Source organism: Acomys minous (genome assembly GCF_964271855.1).
Source record: "Acomys minous genome assembly, chromosome: 14".
Taxonomy (NCBI): domain Eukaryota; kingdom Metazoa; phylum Chordata; class Mammalia; order Rodentia; family Muridae; genus Acomys; species Acomys minous.
In genome coordinates, this window is record NC_140496.1 from 79,325,698 (window position 1) to 79,339,101 (window position 13,404).

General features: G+C 43.0%; 1 protein-coding gene and 1 long non-coding RNA gene across 2 annotated transcripts in view; one reads left to right on the plus strand and one right to left on the minus strand.

The window, feature by feature from the left end:
- Positions 1-12,191, plus strand: part of PRSS12 (serine protease 12) — a 54,215-nt gene extending 42,024 nt beyond the window's left edge. The window contains exons 10-11 of the mRNA XM_084757601.1: positions 8,733-9,013; positions 10,644-12,191. Of these exons, the coding sequence (XP_084613727.1) occupies positions 8,733-9,013; positions 10,644-10,951 (589 nt within the window). The 3' untranslated portion in view covers positions 10,952-12,191. The remainder of the gene's footprint in view (positions 1-8,732; positions 9,014-10,643) is intronic.
- A 124-nt stretch (positions 12,192-12,315) lies between these two features.
- Positions 12,316-13,220, minus strand: LOC311583763. The gene is made up of 3 exons (XR_014774660.1): positions 12,979-13,220; positions 12,682-12,729; positions 12,316-12,477 (listed from the first exon to the last, which is right to left on the minus strand). It is a non-coding gene; the product is annotated as an uncharacterized lncRNA (long non-coding RNA).
- Positions 13,221-13,404: the final 184 nt, after the last annotated feature.

Genomic DNA, 13,404 nt, shown 5'->3' on the forward strand with positions numbered 1-13,404 from the left:
AGGATCCCAAACAGCTCATGGTTCCACCATGGGCTGCTCTCCCAGCTTTGATTAATGTAGTCAAGATAACCCCACAAGAATGCCCAGTGGCCCATCTCCTAGGTGACTCTAGATTCTGTCAGCTTGACAGTTAACTCTAACCATCAAAGATGGAATGGACCATATGTAGGGTGAAGAGTGTTTCTAAATGTCTTGATATATTTATTTGGGCTGGAGAGATGGCTTAGAGGTTAACAGAGCTGGCTGTTCTTCCAAATGTCCTGTGTTCAAGTCCCATAACCATCTATAATGAGATCTGGTGCCCTCTTCTGGCCTGCTGGCTCACATGCAGGCAGAATATTGGATAAATAATAAACAAATAAATCTTCAAAAATTAAAAAGCTGGGTGAGGTGGTACAGGCCTGTAATTCCAGCACTTGGGGAGGCAATTGGATCTCTGTGAGTTCTAGGCCAGCCTCAAGTGAGTCCAGGACAGCCAAGGCTACACAGAGAAACCTTGTCTCAAAAAACCAAAAAGAAAGGAAGAAAGGAAGGAAAGAAAAAAGGAAGAAAGAAAAAATTTTTTGTTGTTTTTGTTTTTTTGAGACAAGGTTTCTCTGTGTAGTCCTGTAGTGGAGCTCACTCTATAGGCCAGGCTGGCATCCAATTCTCAGAAATCCACCTGCCTCTGCTTCTCGAGTACTGGGATTAAGCCACTGCCTGGGTTAAATTTATTTTAATTAAAATGTAATTATGTTATTTCTCCCTTTTCATGTTAGCTACCCTACCACTTGACTCTCTCAAATTCATGGCTTATACTTCTTTTATTATTATTATTATTTCTCTCTCCCACTTTCCCTCCCTCTCTCCCTCCCTGCCTCCCCTTCTCTCTCCCCCCCCCTCTCTCTCTCTCTCTCTCTCACACACACACACACACACACACACACACACACACACACACACACACACGGGAGTCATCCCTGGGAAAGACTAAATCTCTGTAAGAATACATTTTTAAAGTCTTCTTTCCCAGAGAGGTTGCATTCGTGCAGCAGGAGGCGGTGGGCAGTGCTGTGGGATTGCAATGCTGACTCCTCGGGGAATAAGCATTTTGAGACCAGTGCGAAAGGAAGAGAGATGTCACCAGCAGAGCAAAGCCAGGGCAGCTCCTGAAAGGCTTTGGTGCTAGGTCCAATTTGTAGTCTCGTTTTATACTCAAAAATCACAAGGTGGGGCGGGCAAGCAAGATTTTACAAAAGCATGCATGGTGGTCATTAAGGGCACTGACCCATTATCTCAGCTGTTTCTCCAGGTTACTCTGTTCCAGGTAGCAACTGCTGCCATGCTTGGCAAATAGGCACTACATAGGCACTGCTTTAAGTAAATCACTGATAAATTTATATCTAGTAGTTGATCTTTTCTACCTTACTCAACTTCAGTAGTGTAGTGGTTAGAAGGTACGAGGCATTTTGAGAATGGCAGGGAGTGGTGTATGTTTTATGAGTCTGTGGCGTCTGGGGTTTGTTCAGTGGATGTAGAAGAGAGAAGCAGGAAAAGTCTGGGCTGCTGGGTTTATGAACATGTTTCATTTGTTCAGTAATGTAAAAACCACCAAGGGATTCTGAGCCTTGAAGTATGTCCAAAGAACAATTGCACGATATGGGTCATTGGGGACATCTGGGAGAGGGCTGAAGGAGGAGGGAAAAGTATGAAAGTATTTTATAAGCTTGAAATTACATGAAAAAATCTCTTATGTCCTTTGTATGCATTTTTCTGGAATGAATCAAAATTGCTTTCACCAAATGATTAAGACCTGCAATAGGAAGAACTTGAAGGATTGTGTGCAAGAACCCTAATTTTATATTTTTATACTTGAGAGAGTCCAGATATATGCCTGTTGTGATAAGAGAGATAACGGGCAGCCAAGGAAGGCGGAGGGAAAACACTGGGATGGCAGCCGGAAGTTGGTATGATACAACAGAAGGCTAAGATCTGCCCATCAAGACTTAGAGTCTTGGAGGAAGTCTGTTGAACCTTTTGTTTACAAATAGTTTTCTCCCCTGGCCAGCCCTAGATACTGCTTAGCGTCCATGAAGCTCTCATTTGTGCTGAAGTACCATAGTAGATAATCCTAAGTGATCCTTACATGATCAAAGCAGGCGCTCCAGCCACGCATGGTGGCTGCAGTTAAGAATGCTGGGCTTTTTAGAGAAGAGTGAGTGTTCTAAATGCAGATAAATAACTAACTGTTCCCACATGGCATTTGGGATTCCTTTCATCTGCAGGGCATAAGATAAAACAGACGATTAAAGATCAGAGGAGCAGGTTCTGATATTTAGCATTTTCTTGCTTTAGAAGAAATGGAAGATTCTTTTAATATGAGCAGGAGGGAAATTGCCTGCCAGTGAGTGACTTGTCCATCTGACTTGGTCTTTAAGCGTCCCTGAACTTGATAGTCATTTTGTTTGAAGTGGCTGAGAAAGCTACTCTCCTTTTATTTGAGTAAGTTTATTAAAAGACAAAGAGCCAGTTGCCAGTTCTCCAAACGAGCTTCGAGTTTTGATTTTCTAGATTCAGAGGCTTTGGCTTCAACAATCCTCCTTTAAACATAAAACACTGAAATTTGAAAGAAGAAAACTGATCAGGCCTTGAGGTATGACTGTAGGCTTGGAGAAGTGACTATTCTTCCATATTTCATAGGAAGATGCAGGGAAACATGTCAGCCTGGTTTAAGGCTTCCTTGGATGAGACCTGGATTTCGTGTTTGGTTATGTTCCCCACCTGCTTTCCTTTCATCCAGCTCTGAGCCTCTGTATTTGTAGAGATGTGCACACTGACTGCGTATGGTCCTGTTCTAACAGTGATGATATGGACCAGAGCCTTAGAGCAGCCATGTATGAACAGTGAGACTGTGTGGTATCTGCTGTGTGGTTTATTACACTGATGAGAGCTTTTGAGGTTTGTTTTTATCTTTACAAGGTCATTACTTGTTTGTATCAGAACAGTCTAGAAGAAATGGCCTAGGCAGGATGAAACCACAATGCCATTTCAGATACAGCATCTTTATGGGCTTTTATGGATTCTTCACTGGAGAACTGGCAGAATTCTAGAAATCCAAGTCTCACCCCTCATGGGCCTCTCATACACTGTGATATGTTCAAGAAACACATATATGCCAGTATGACAAGGGCAACTGACCTCTTGTGAGGCACATTTAAAGGTTTTCTATCTCCTCTTTCACTTTCCTCACCTCTGTTGTTACTGGTTCTTTTGTCTTGTCTGGAACGCACTATGTAAGGCAGCTGGTTTCAAGCTCATAGAAAAGGCCTGCCTCTGGTTCTCCGGGGCTGGGATGAAACGTGTGCTTGATCACCCCCCACAGTTTTTTTTCTCTAATGTTAAAACAATGACATTTGGGATGTGAATATTTTACTAGCAATTTAAAATGGAAGCATAAGTAAATTAAGGTTATTTTTGCTTTTATTTCTTTTGAGTCATTCATGGTATAAATTACTTGCTCTTGCTATTTCTTATTCTAAACCATTATTACAAAGTACTGTGAAATGACCTTGTGTCAAGGATGGCACAGGAATACAACTGAGAGAAAAGTTTTCTGAATCTTTTAAGTCCCTGTTAACTGCTCATGTTGTTAGCAACAGTTCTGGAAGAATGAATGTGGGTAAAACAAGGACTCTTATTTTTGTGTAAGTCTACTTCAAACTTAATATGCTCTAGAATATCATTTTACCTGATTTTATCTCTTTGACTTTTTGCCTGGAAATACCACAACATCTACAAATTGGCAGAGATTGCTGCTCTGCAAAAGGGGAATTCTAAGTACTTATAATTAGAAAGACTAGCCGCAGAGGTAATGAGAGGTATGTTTAAAAATCAGTGTAACAAATGCTTGGCCTGCATTCTCTCATGACCTCCTATAAGACAGAGTTCTTAAGAACATGGTCTTTGCTGAGACCCATAGCACTAATCATGCCAACACCATCTCCTACATACATACACATTGCATGTATGTCGGGGACAGTGCAAGGTCTCAGTAGGATGCCTTCTTTTATAGCAACTGTAAGCATTTATGTAGGTAGATTTATTAAAGGACGTCCTGACTTTAATTCAGACAGCAGAGAAAACTCAGATTCTAGTGGCAGCTGATGCAGGCAGGCTGGGAGAAGACATTGTTTTCTTGGAGAGATAATGCTATGTAAAGAAACACAAATGGACCCCAAACCTAACCTAACCTGATTTTTTATTTTTTAATTTTAGTAATTTGTTGTTGTTGTTGTTGCTCATCTTAATGACAAAACATCAGGGAAATTAGGATTATTAATTTTAGTTTTCCTCAGCTGCCTGGCCTCAGATCTTCTCTTGCACAAACTTATGTGGGACTTTCATTTGTGGGGAATTGAAGGGATTTCTATAAACAACTCAATGACGTGTCAGCCAAAACCTAAAATGTTTGCTTTAGAAATACTTGCTTTTGTTTTGTGTTTTGAGACAGGGATTCTCTGTGTAGCCTTGGCTATCCTAGACTCACTTTGTAGACCAAGCTGGCCTTGAACTCACAGTGATTTGCTTGCCTCTGCCTCCTCAGTGCTGGGATTAAAGGCGTGCACCACTACGCCTGGCTAGAAATATTTTTTAATACAACATCTATGACATGACTATAACACAAATCCAGCTAAGCTAGAAAGACTAGAATACATGAAAAAGTATTCCTTTATGTTTTCTGGAGAAGCTGTAAGCCACATGAAGCACACCAGGGCAAGGCTTCCTCCCTGAAGGAGATAATAACATCCATTAGGAGCAATGACTGTAGCAGACCGAAAACGATTTTTATTAGATGTCCCTCAGATCGCGGGCACAATAGTCCATCTTAAGAATACTTGGAGTTTGGGCTGGGAATATGGCTCAGTATAATAAAAGATAAAATGCTTGCCTCATAAGCATGAGGGCCTGAGTTCAAATCCTCAGGCCCCACAAAAAGCATGCGTGTAATACCAAAGATAGAGAGATAGTAGGCAGATCCCAGGAGCTGATTTATCAGCTAGCTGGCAAAGTCACAGAGACCTTGTTAAACAAAGAGTGGGAAGCACCTAAGGAATAACACCTGAGGTTGGCCTCTAACAGGAATGTTTTAAATAGCAACAGCACCGGGATTAACCCCAAGTATCAAAAGCTGGGACTACATGCAAACAAAGCAAACAATCACCAGAGCTAACAGACAGCCTGAAGTATAGAAGAGAATATTTGCCAGCTACACTTCAGACAGTGGCAGTGGGCCAACATCCAGAAGTTACAAGTCATTTCAGAAATTAATAATAATAATAATAACAACAACAACAACAACAACAACAACAACAACAACAATAATAATAATTGTTATTATTGTAGTTATTATTATTTTGGTTTTTTGAGGCAGGGTTTCTCTGTGTATCCCTGGCTATCCTGGACCTCTCTTTGTAGACCAGGCTGGACTTGAACTCAGAGATCCATCTGTGTCTGCTTCCCAGGTACTGGGATTAAAGGCGTGCACCACCACACCTGGCTTAATTTCAGAAATTATATATAAAATTGGCAAATGAACCAAAGTTTAAAAAAAAGTGTCCAATATCTTTAGCTGCCTTAGTTAGGGTTTTATTGTCATGAAGAGACACTATGACCATGCCAACTCTTATAAAAGAAAGCTTATAAAGCTCTTATAAGAGAGCTGCCTTACAGTTTCAGAAGTTCAGTCTGTTTTTGTCATGGCAAGAAGCATGGCAGCTTGCAGGCAGACAGGGTGCTGGAGAAGGAGCTCAGAGTTCTACAGCTTGATCTGCCGGCAGCAGCAGGAAACTGCCACACTAGGCCTATGTTGAACATATAAGACCTCAAAGTCTGCTTCCACAGTGACACGCTTCCTCCAACAAGGCCACACCTCCTAATAGTGCCACGTCCTATGAGCCAAGCATTCAAACGCTAGCCTAGCCGTCAGGGAAATGCAAAGCTGTGTGGGAAGCCGCGCCCACATTCGTCATTACAAGATGGCGCTGACACCCTGTGTCCCATGCTGACAAACAACTAATCTGCGCATGTGCGAAGGGATTTTCCATTCGTTGTGCTCTGCCTCTCCCGTGGCATCATCTCGCCCGATGAGCAACAGCCAATCAGGGACTGACATCCTAAGCGGAGGACAGTTTCCTATATAAGGGAGGGGTTTCTGCTGTTTGCTCTCTCTGTCTCCGTTTTTCGTGTTGTAAGCTTATGCCCTTCCTCTCAAGAGGCAGTAAAGCTTTACTGCAGAAGGATCCTGTTTGTGTGTGCAGCGTCGTTCTTGCTGACGAGACGGTAACGCTAGCCACAAAGCTGCACTGATGTTCTAGCTCACTCCAGTCAGCATGGCCATCATCAACAAATCTGACAACAAATGCTAGAGAAGATGTAAAGAGAAGGAAACCTTATTCACTGTTCGTGGGGGTGCAAATTAATATAGCGATTTTCGAAATCAGTTTGGAGATTTCTCAAGACTAAAGATAGAACTACCATATTTCCCAGCGATTTCACTCCTGGGCATATAACCAGATAACTTCATACCCTACCATAGAGATATTCACCCCCAGCTTATTGCTGCTTTATTCACTATAGCAAAAAACTAGAATAAATCTAGTTGTCCAGAAACAGATGGATAATGAAAAATTGGGATATATAAACTATTCAGTTCTACAGAAAATGAAATAATAACAGATGAAATAAAATTTGCAGGAAAGTGGACTTAGAACAGATATTAAGTGAGGGCACACATCTCAGGAAGGAAAAATAAACCTGTACGCTCTCCCTCATATGCAGAATCTAGCCAATAATATACACATATCTGTAAACAAATATATGTGTGGATACAGTTTAACATGCAGAGAACAAGAAAGGCTAAATGTTAGAGGACAAGGAAGGGCTGCATGAAGATGACAGACTCAAGTTATTAAACAGGATATAAAGCTAATTGTTTCTTTAGTTCTAATTGTTGTGGGTTTTTATTTTGGATGGTAGATAAGTACATAAAGATGTTGATACTGAAAGTGTAACGAAAGTGCACTGTGAAGTTCCGTGGCTTCAGGATTGTTACTCAGATCACTGAGATGTATAAGTAACTTTGGGCCTGGTTAATATTGATGTGTGATTTCCTTCCTTCCTTCCTTCCTTCCTTCCTTCCTTCCTTCCTTCCTTCCTCCTTTCCTTCCTTCCTTCTCCCCTCCCTCCCTTCTCTTTCTTTCTTGTTTGTTTTTGAGATAGGGTTTATGTAGTCCTGGCTGTCCTGGAACTAGCTATGGCTGGCCTTGAATTCACAGAGATCTGCCTGCTTCTGCTTTCTGAATACTGGGATTCAAGGTTAAGATTGTATTCTTTATGTAAAAATGAAAGAGCATACCCACCTCATTAGTATGGAAGCTTGCTTTCATCTTTAGTAAGTGGCAAATGCACACCAAAGACTTATTTTAAAACAAATTCATGGCTTATTACCACGGTTGATTTTATATTCCTGCATACCTGGGCCATGTACAAATAAAAGTTTTAGAAGCCCTGGTTCTTGCTGTAGAGGTCGCGGTCAATGAACAAGCAGCTGTTATCTTCTCTGAGGAAGAAGTAACCAACCACGTGGGTGGCCTAGTGGATTCTGGGCCCAGAAGTCTCACTTGGAGAGCTAGGCTATCTCAGGAATATTTGTTAATTTTATAAGGAAGTTAAATGGTAAACTTAATAATGGGATTTGTTGTTGTTTTTGTTGTTTTGTGTGTGTGCTTTGGTTTTTGGTTTTTCCAGACAGGGTTTCTCTGTGTAGCCTTGACTGTGTAGCCTGGACTCGCTTTGTAGACCAGGCTGGCCTTGAGCTCACAGCGATCCGCCTGCCTCTGCCTCCCAAGTACTGGGATTAAAGGCATGCACCACCACGCCCGGTTTGTACACTAAATGACTGATGAAGAAGGTGGGCACGGTGGTGCACATCTGTGATCCCAGCACTGGGGAAGGCAGAGGCAGGCAGATCTTTGTTGAATTCAAGGCCAGCCTGGTCTACAATGCGAGTCCAGGACAGAGACAGGGTGGTGGGTGGGGGCGTGGGGTGGGGTGGGGTGGGGTGGGGTGGGATGTGTGGGTGGGTAGACACTGATGAAGAGTGCAAAGAAATGAAGTGAAAGTACACCAGGTTAAGTATCCTCAGAATAGGAGAGTTGTAAAGAAAGGTGGGTTGCAATATAAATATAAGGGTGTCTAAGTAGGCGTCACCGAGGTGACATTAAAGTAAAATAAAAAACATAGCATATGCTGACATAGTTTGCCTGTGTTTGACTCACAATGGGCAATAAGTGAGGCTTCTTTTGAGGGATAAGGTGGGTCACACTAGCTCAGGGACACAGAGGTGGCCTTAGCTGTGTTTATGTCTCTACACAAGCCAGGACAGTCATCCCGTGTTACACTGTGTGTTCCTGTTTGCTGAGGGTCTGCCATCTTGACTCCTTGTCCTAGTTTCCCATGCACTCTCCACATTTGCCACTTCTCGGTAATCTAGACTTTCAGTGAAGTCAAAGTAAGAAGTGAGTACCATGGGCTCCTAGGAGGGGCCAGTGAGAACTTGGAATGGGAAGATGGCTAAGTTTGCAAAAGGACATGATTTGGAACAAGATTTATTTGTTACACTTAAACATTCCTAGCTGCCAATCATCAGTTTTCATTGCCTGAGGAAAACCCCTCGCATTTGGCTCTCCTTTCAGGTATGGCAACCACTCGAGGAGCTATGCAGTTCGAGTCGGGGATTATCATACTTTGGTACCAGAGGAGTATGAAGAAGAAATAGGTGTTCAACAGATTGTGGTTCACAGAAACTATCGGCCAGACAGCAGCGACTATGACATTGCCCTGGTTAGATTACAGGGGCCAGCGGAGCAATGCGTCAGACTAAACAGTCACGTTTTGCCAGCCTGTCTACCTCTGTGGAGAGAAAGGCCACAGAAAACAGCCTCCAATTGTCACATAACAGGATGGGGAGACACAGGTAATATAAAAAAACAAAGAAACCAAGTCGGAAAACTGGACTGCTTCCTGTGTGATGTTCACATGTTAGGATGTGACCTTAGATCAGTAGTTCTCAGCCTGTGGTTGGAGACCCTTCTTCCACAGGGGTCACGCAGGACCATCGGAAAACACAGATATTCACATTACAGTTCATAACAGTAGCAAAACTACAGTTACGAAATAGCAAGAAAAGTAACTTTTTGGTTTGGGGGTCACCACAACATGAGGAACTGAATTAAAGGGTCCCAGCATCAGGAAGATTGAGAACCACTTCCTTAGACGGACTCAAGCTTAGATCCTTAAGTCTGCCAAGTGTGAAATGTGTGCATGCAGCCTAGACCCACATCTTGAGGAGTGTTGACTCTTAACTTCAGATTTTAGCACCAACTGATAGAATTCAGTTGTACAAAGTGTTCTACAACTTTTAGTCACCCAGACACTGAGGACAGGGGAGAGATTTAAACGCTCCAACCCAAGAATTCAATCTGGAATCCTGGGTCGATCAGAAAGCTGTTCCAGATGATTTTGAAGTAGTTGGTCCAGTAAATGACTTCGGTGTTTGTTCTTTTTTGCTAGGGAACCCCGCCATCAAGTTGACTTTTAGGGAGAACTACTAAAATTTGGCTAGAAAATAGCAAAGCTTCTTAGGTGGAGAGAGGCTGAGGTTGAAGAGCAACATTTACATTCTTTCCTCACCCTTTCCTTTCTACCTGCAGCCTCTAAGCAGTGGTAGCATTCAACATGGGTTCTCAGGTGAATGTGGCTGAATGAACTGTCTCACTGTGGAGACCAACTAGTGCCCATCAAGAAGTCTATACCCAAGGACCAGCCTTCAGACAGACGGAGCTCTCACTGGGATTAAGTGTTCAATTAAAAAATAACTATTTGATGAGAAATCTTTGGTAGATTTCCATCACAAAATTCATTTCTTGCAAAGGGTCAAACAAGGATTACTTTTTTTTTTTTTTTTGAGACAGGGTTTCTCTATGTAGCCTTGGCTGTCCTGGACTCACTTTGTAGACCAGGCTGGCCTCGAACTCACAGCAATCCGCCTGCCTCTGCCTCCCAAGTGCTGGGATTAAAGGCGTGCGCCACCACGCCCAGTTTAAGGATTACTTTTTAGCAGGTGTTGGAAATGTGCTTTGTATCTAACACATCTCACTATACCACAGGGAAGCTAGACTGCCCTGTTAACCTCACAGCAGGGACCAATCACTCTGAAAAGGCTGCTGTTTCAGACCCATGGTTGTTTGATGGGAGATTCCGCTTTCTCTTGCATATAGCGAATGACCAGGAATGTAAATTTGCTAGGATGGTCTTGTTATTGCTACTTAGTAGACTAAGAATTCAGAGGACATAGCAATTGTACCTTTAAGCTTTATCACTGACGCCAGGAAATATATATGAATGCCACTTGGAAGTTATATGCGCTTTTACTTCTGAACCATCCTTACACAATACCCCATCCCTGTGCCAAACAGCTACCCTCTCCGGTATTTAAAAGTCCCTGCCATTTGGAAATCCCACCAATGCTGAGGTATTTTAAGGTTACTAAATGTTCACTGTTAGAGGAAATCATTGACTAACAGGTGTTTCTTTGGTCTGAGCAGGGCGTGCCTACTCAAGAACTCTACAACAAGCACCTGTGCCTCTGCTACCCAAGAGGTTTTGTAAGGAGCGGTACAAGGGACTGTTTACTGGGAGAATGCTCTGTGCTGGAAACCTCCAAGAAGACAAAAGAGTGGACAGCTGCCAGGGAGACAGCGGAGGACCACTTATGTGTCAGAGGCCTGATGAGACCTGGGTTGTGTACGGGGTGACCTCCTGGGGGTATGGCTGTGGAATCAAAGACACTCCTGGAGTTTATACCAGAGTCCCCGCCTTTGTTCCCTGGATAAAAAGTGTCACCAGACTGTAATTTATGGAAAGCTCAAGAAACAGTAAAGAAACTGATGGGAAATATTCAGTCTCCATACTTGGCACCAAGCCAGGGATGACAACTGCAACCTGAAATTCTACCTGCTTTCTCCTTTTGAGAGGACCCAGTAGTCTGGGGACACAGATACCTTGAGTGAAATTCTCATTCGTCCTCTTCTGAGTTCCCTAGCAAATCTCTTTGCTATAATTTGAGTTTATTTGGACTAATAACTTTGATTAGGTGCCTATATTTGACCTAAACTACTTAAACTATGATCCTCCTATACTAAGACTGGCTGCTTTCTCAAACTCAAATTGCTTAAAGTTTGACAATTCTTCATATATTATCTTACACTTGTTAAATGGAATCAAAGGCCAGTAAAGGATAAATTTGTAAGGCTGTAGGAAAGTCATTTGGTTTATATCACAGTTTACTTCCAAGTACCTTAGTGTTTAACAAGGTCAGGCTGTTTTAGCTACAATCAAAATTTTCATTTCCCTATAGATGTTAGCCTGCTTTATGGTATGCTTTTTGATTCATGATAGAACAGTACCACCTACTGGCACTTTTCAATAAGCCCATGGATTTCCTAAGACTAACCTAACACCAACTTTAGTTTAAAATAAAAAAACTTTCCTATATATCAAAAGGTACATGCACCAGGAAGCCGCACACATCCTAACTTGGGAAGTTAGCCCCCCTCAAATGGGAAAGAGGGTTACAGCTGGTGGGACTCTGGATTCCAAGAATCTGTAAGCTGATGCATCTCATCTCCACGGCTTCCTAGCTTCCCTGAGATGAGGTTTATCATTCTTGAGTATTGTACACACTTCAAATCCCAGACACAAAAAACTTATTAACCAGGCTGCTTTAATGTGTAAACAATCCTATGGTAGCTGTAGAGCCTTCCCTTCTCTAAGGGGAGGGGGAAATGGGGTGGCAGGGTGGGGCTGGGAGGAACGAAAGCGTTGCTGTAAAAAGGCTTTAGAGCGACTAAATGAGGAAAAACCCCACAAAACACTAATTCGAACAGCTTTACTTTGGGAGAAGCAGAACGTGGAATGGCACATGCTTACAGAAGGGCTCGGGGGACATCTTTCTGTAAAGATCACCCATTAGTTGCCCCTGTCACCACGTAAGTCCAATCAAAACCACCAATTGGTAAATATGGGTTGTTAGCAACCTGTAGCTTGTATTTAAGTTCAAAGCTACCAGTGAACTAAACATTTTAGCAGCGCACTTTGTAGCAATCAAAGCTACCCCACCCCTCCTTTGGTACTGTGGTTAACTCAACTATTTCCTGTGCAAATGTCTCCTGTATCAGAACTCATTCACACAACTTCCAAAAAGTAAACAGGACCCGGTTTTATTATACAATCAATTTTTATTTGGTATTAAAAAACTTTTACATTGGAGACAGAACCATACTAACATTTAATATTCACAATAATTATTTCCAATGTGACTTAAATGTGAAGATTTCCTGTAAGGCACCTGGAAAGCCTCAGCCACTATTTTAACAGTACCTGCAAAAGGGAAACAAAACAAAGAAAAAAGCATTACAGAACATCCGTGCAGTTTCCTAGTCGTGAGGCCCCACATTTGCCTAGCGACTTTCTACACACTTGGGTGGTTATCTAAGGTAAAGGCAGTACACGTGCAAACTGCACCTAACAGTCAAGGCCTACTCATTACCCGGAACCGCGAAAACGTTCATAAAAATGACTTACCTTAACACATCTCCATCAGCCAACAGCAGTCATGAATCCAAGAGTTACCTAGGAACATTTCAACACTAGTTTAGAAAAGTATGTTCAATATCCTGGCGTCGTACCGGCTCTTTAATTAGCTTAGAATGTTACTTGCTCAAGTCAGAATCTGGTACCAATGAAATGGTGACAGCTTTGCCAATAACAAGAACATGCTCTTCCATGGCTAGGAAGGGAGACTGCCACAGTCGGCAGGTCCCAAAGATACATGGAGTTTCACAGCCCGCGACTCAGGTTAACTCCCCAAGTGTCACTCACCATCTGACCGAGGGTGGCAGTCCTCGACGTGGCGCCGTTCAACTGTATCGGTTTCACATAGCCGTGATGAGCGCGCTAGCCTTCACCACACTCCTGCGGTGCTGACAGCCAGCGATCCGCACAGCTCCGCCATCGCGTCGCCCGCATCTTGGCCGCTCACAAATTAGGGCCCAAAGATTATTCCGTAAAAAGAACAGCAAACAGCCTGGTCGCAGAGAAAGAGACTTCAGTGTGCTGCGCGCCTCGCTTTTATAGGACTAGTGACGCTTTCCCGAGAGCCTGCGCGCGAGGGGCGGGGCCTACGCTCCTTTCCCCACCCACGCCCCGCGCCCAGTCACTTTGATTGGCGTAGGCGGCCCGGATTCGGTGCGTGCGTCACAGGAATGGGCGGGTTGGGGCGGTGGGCGGAGAAAAGCTAATCCTCCC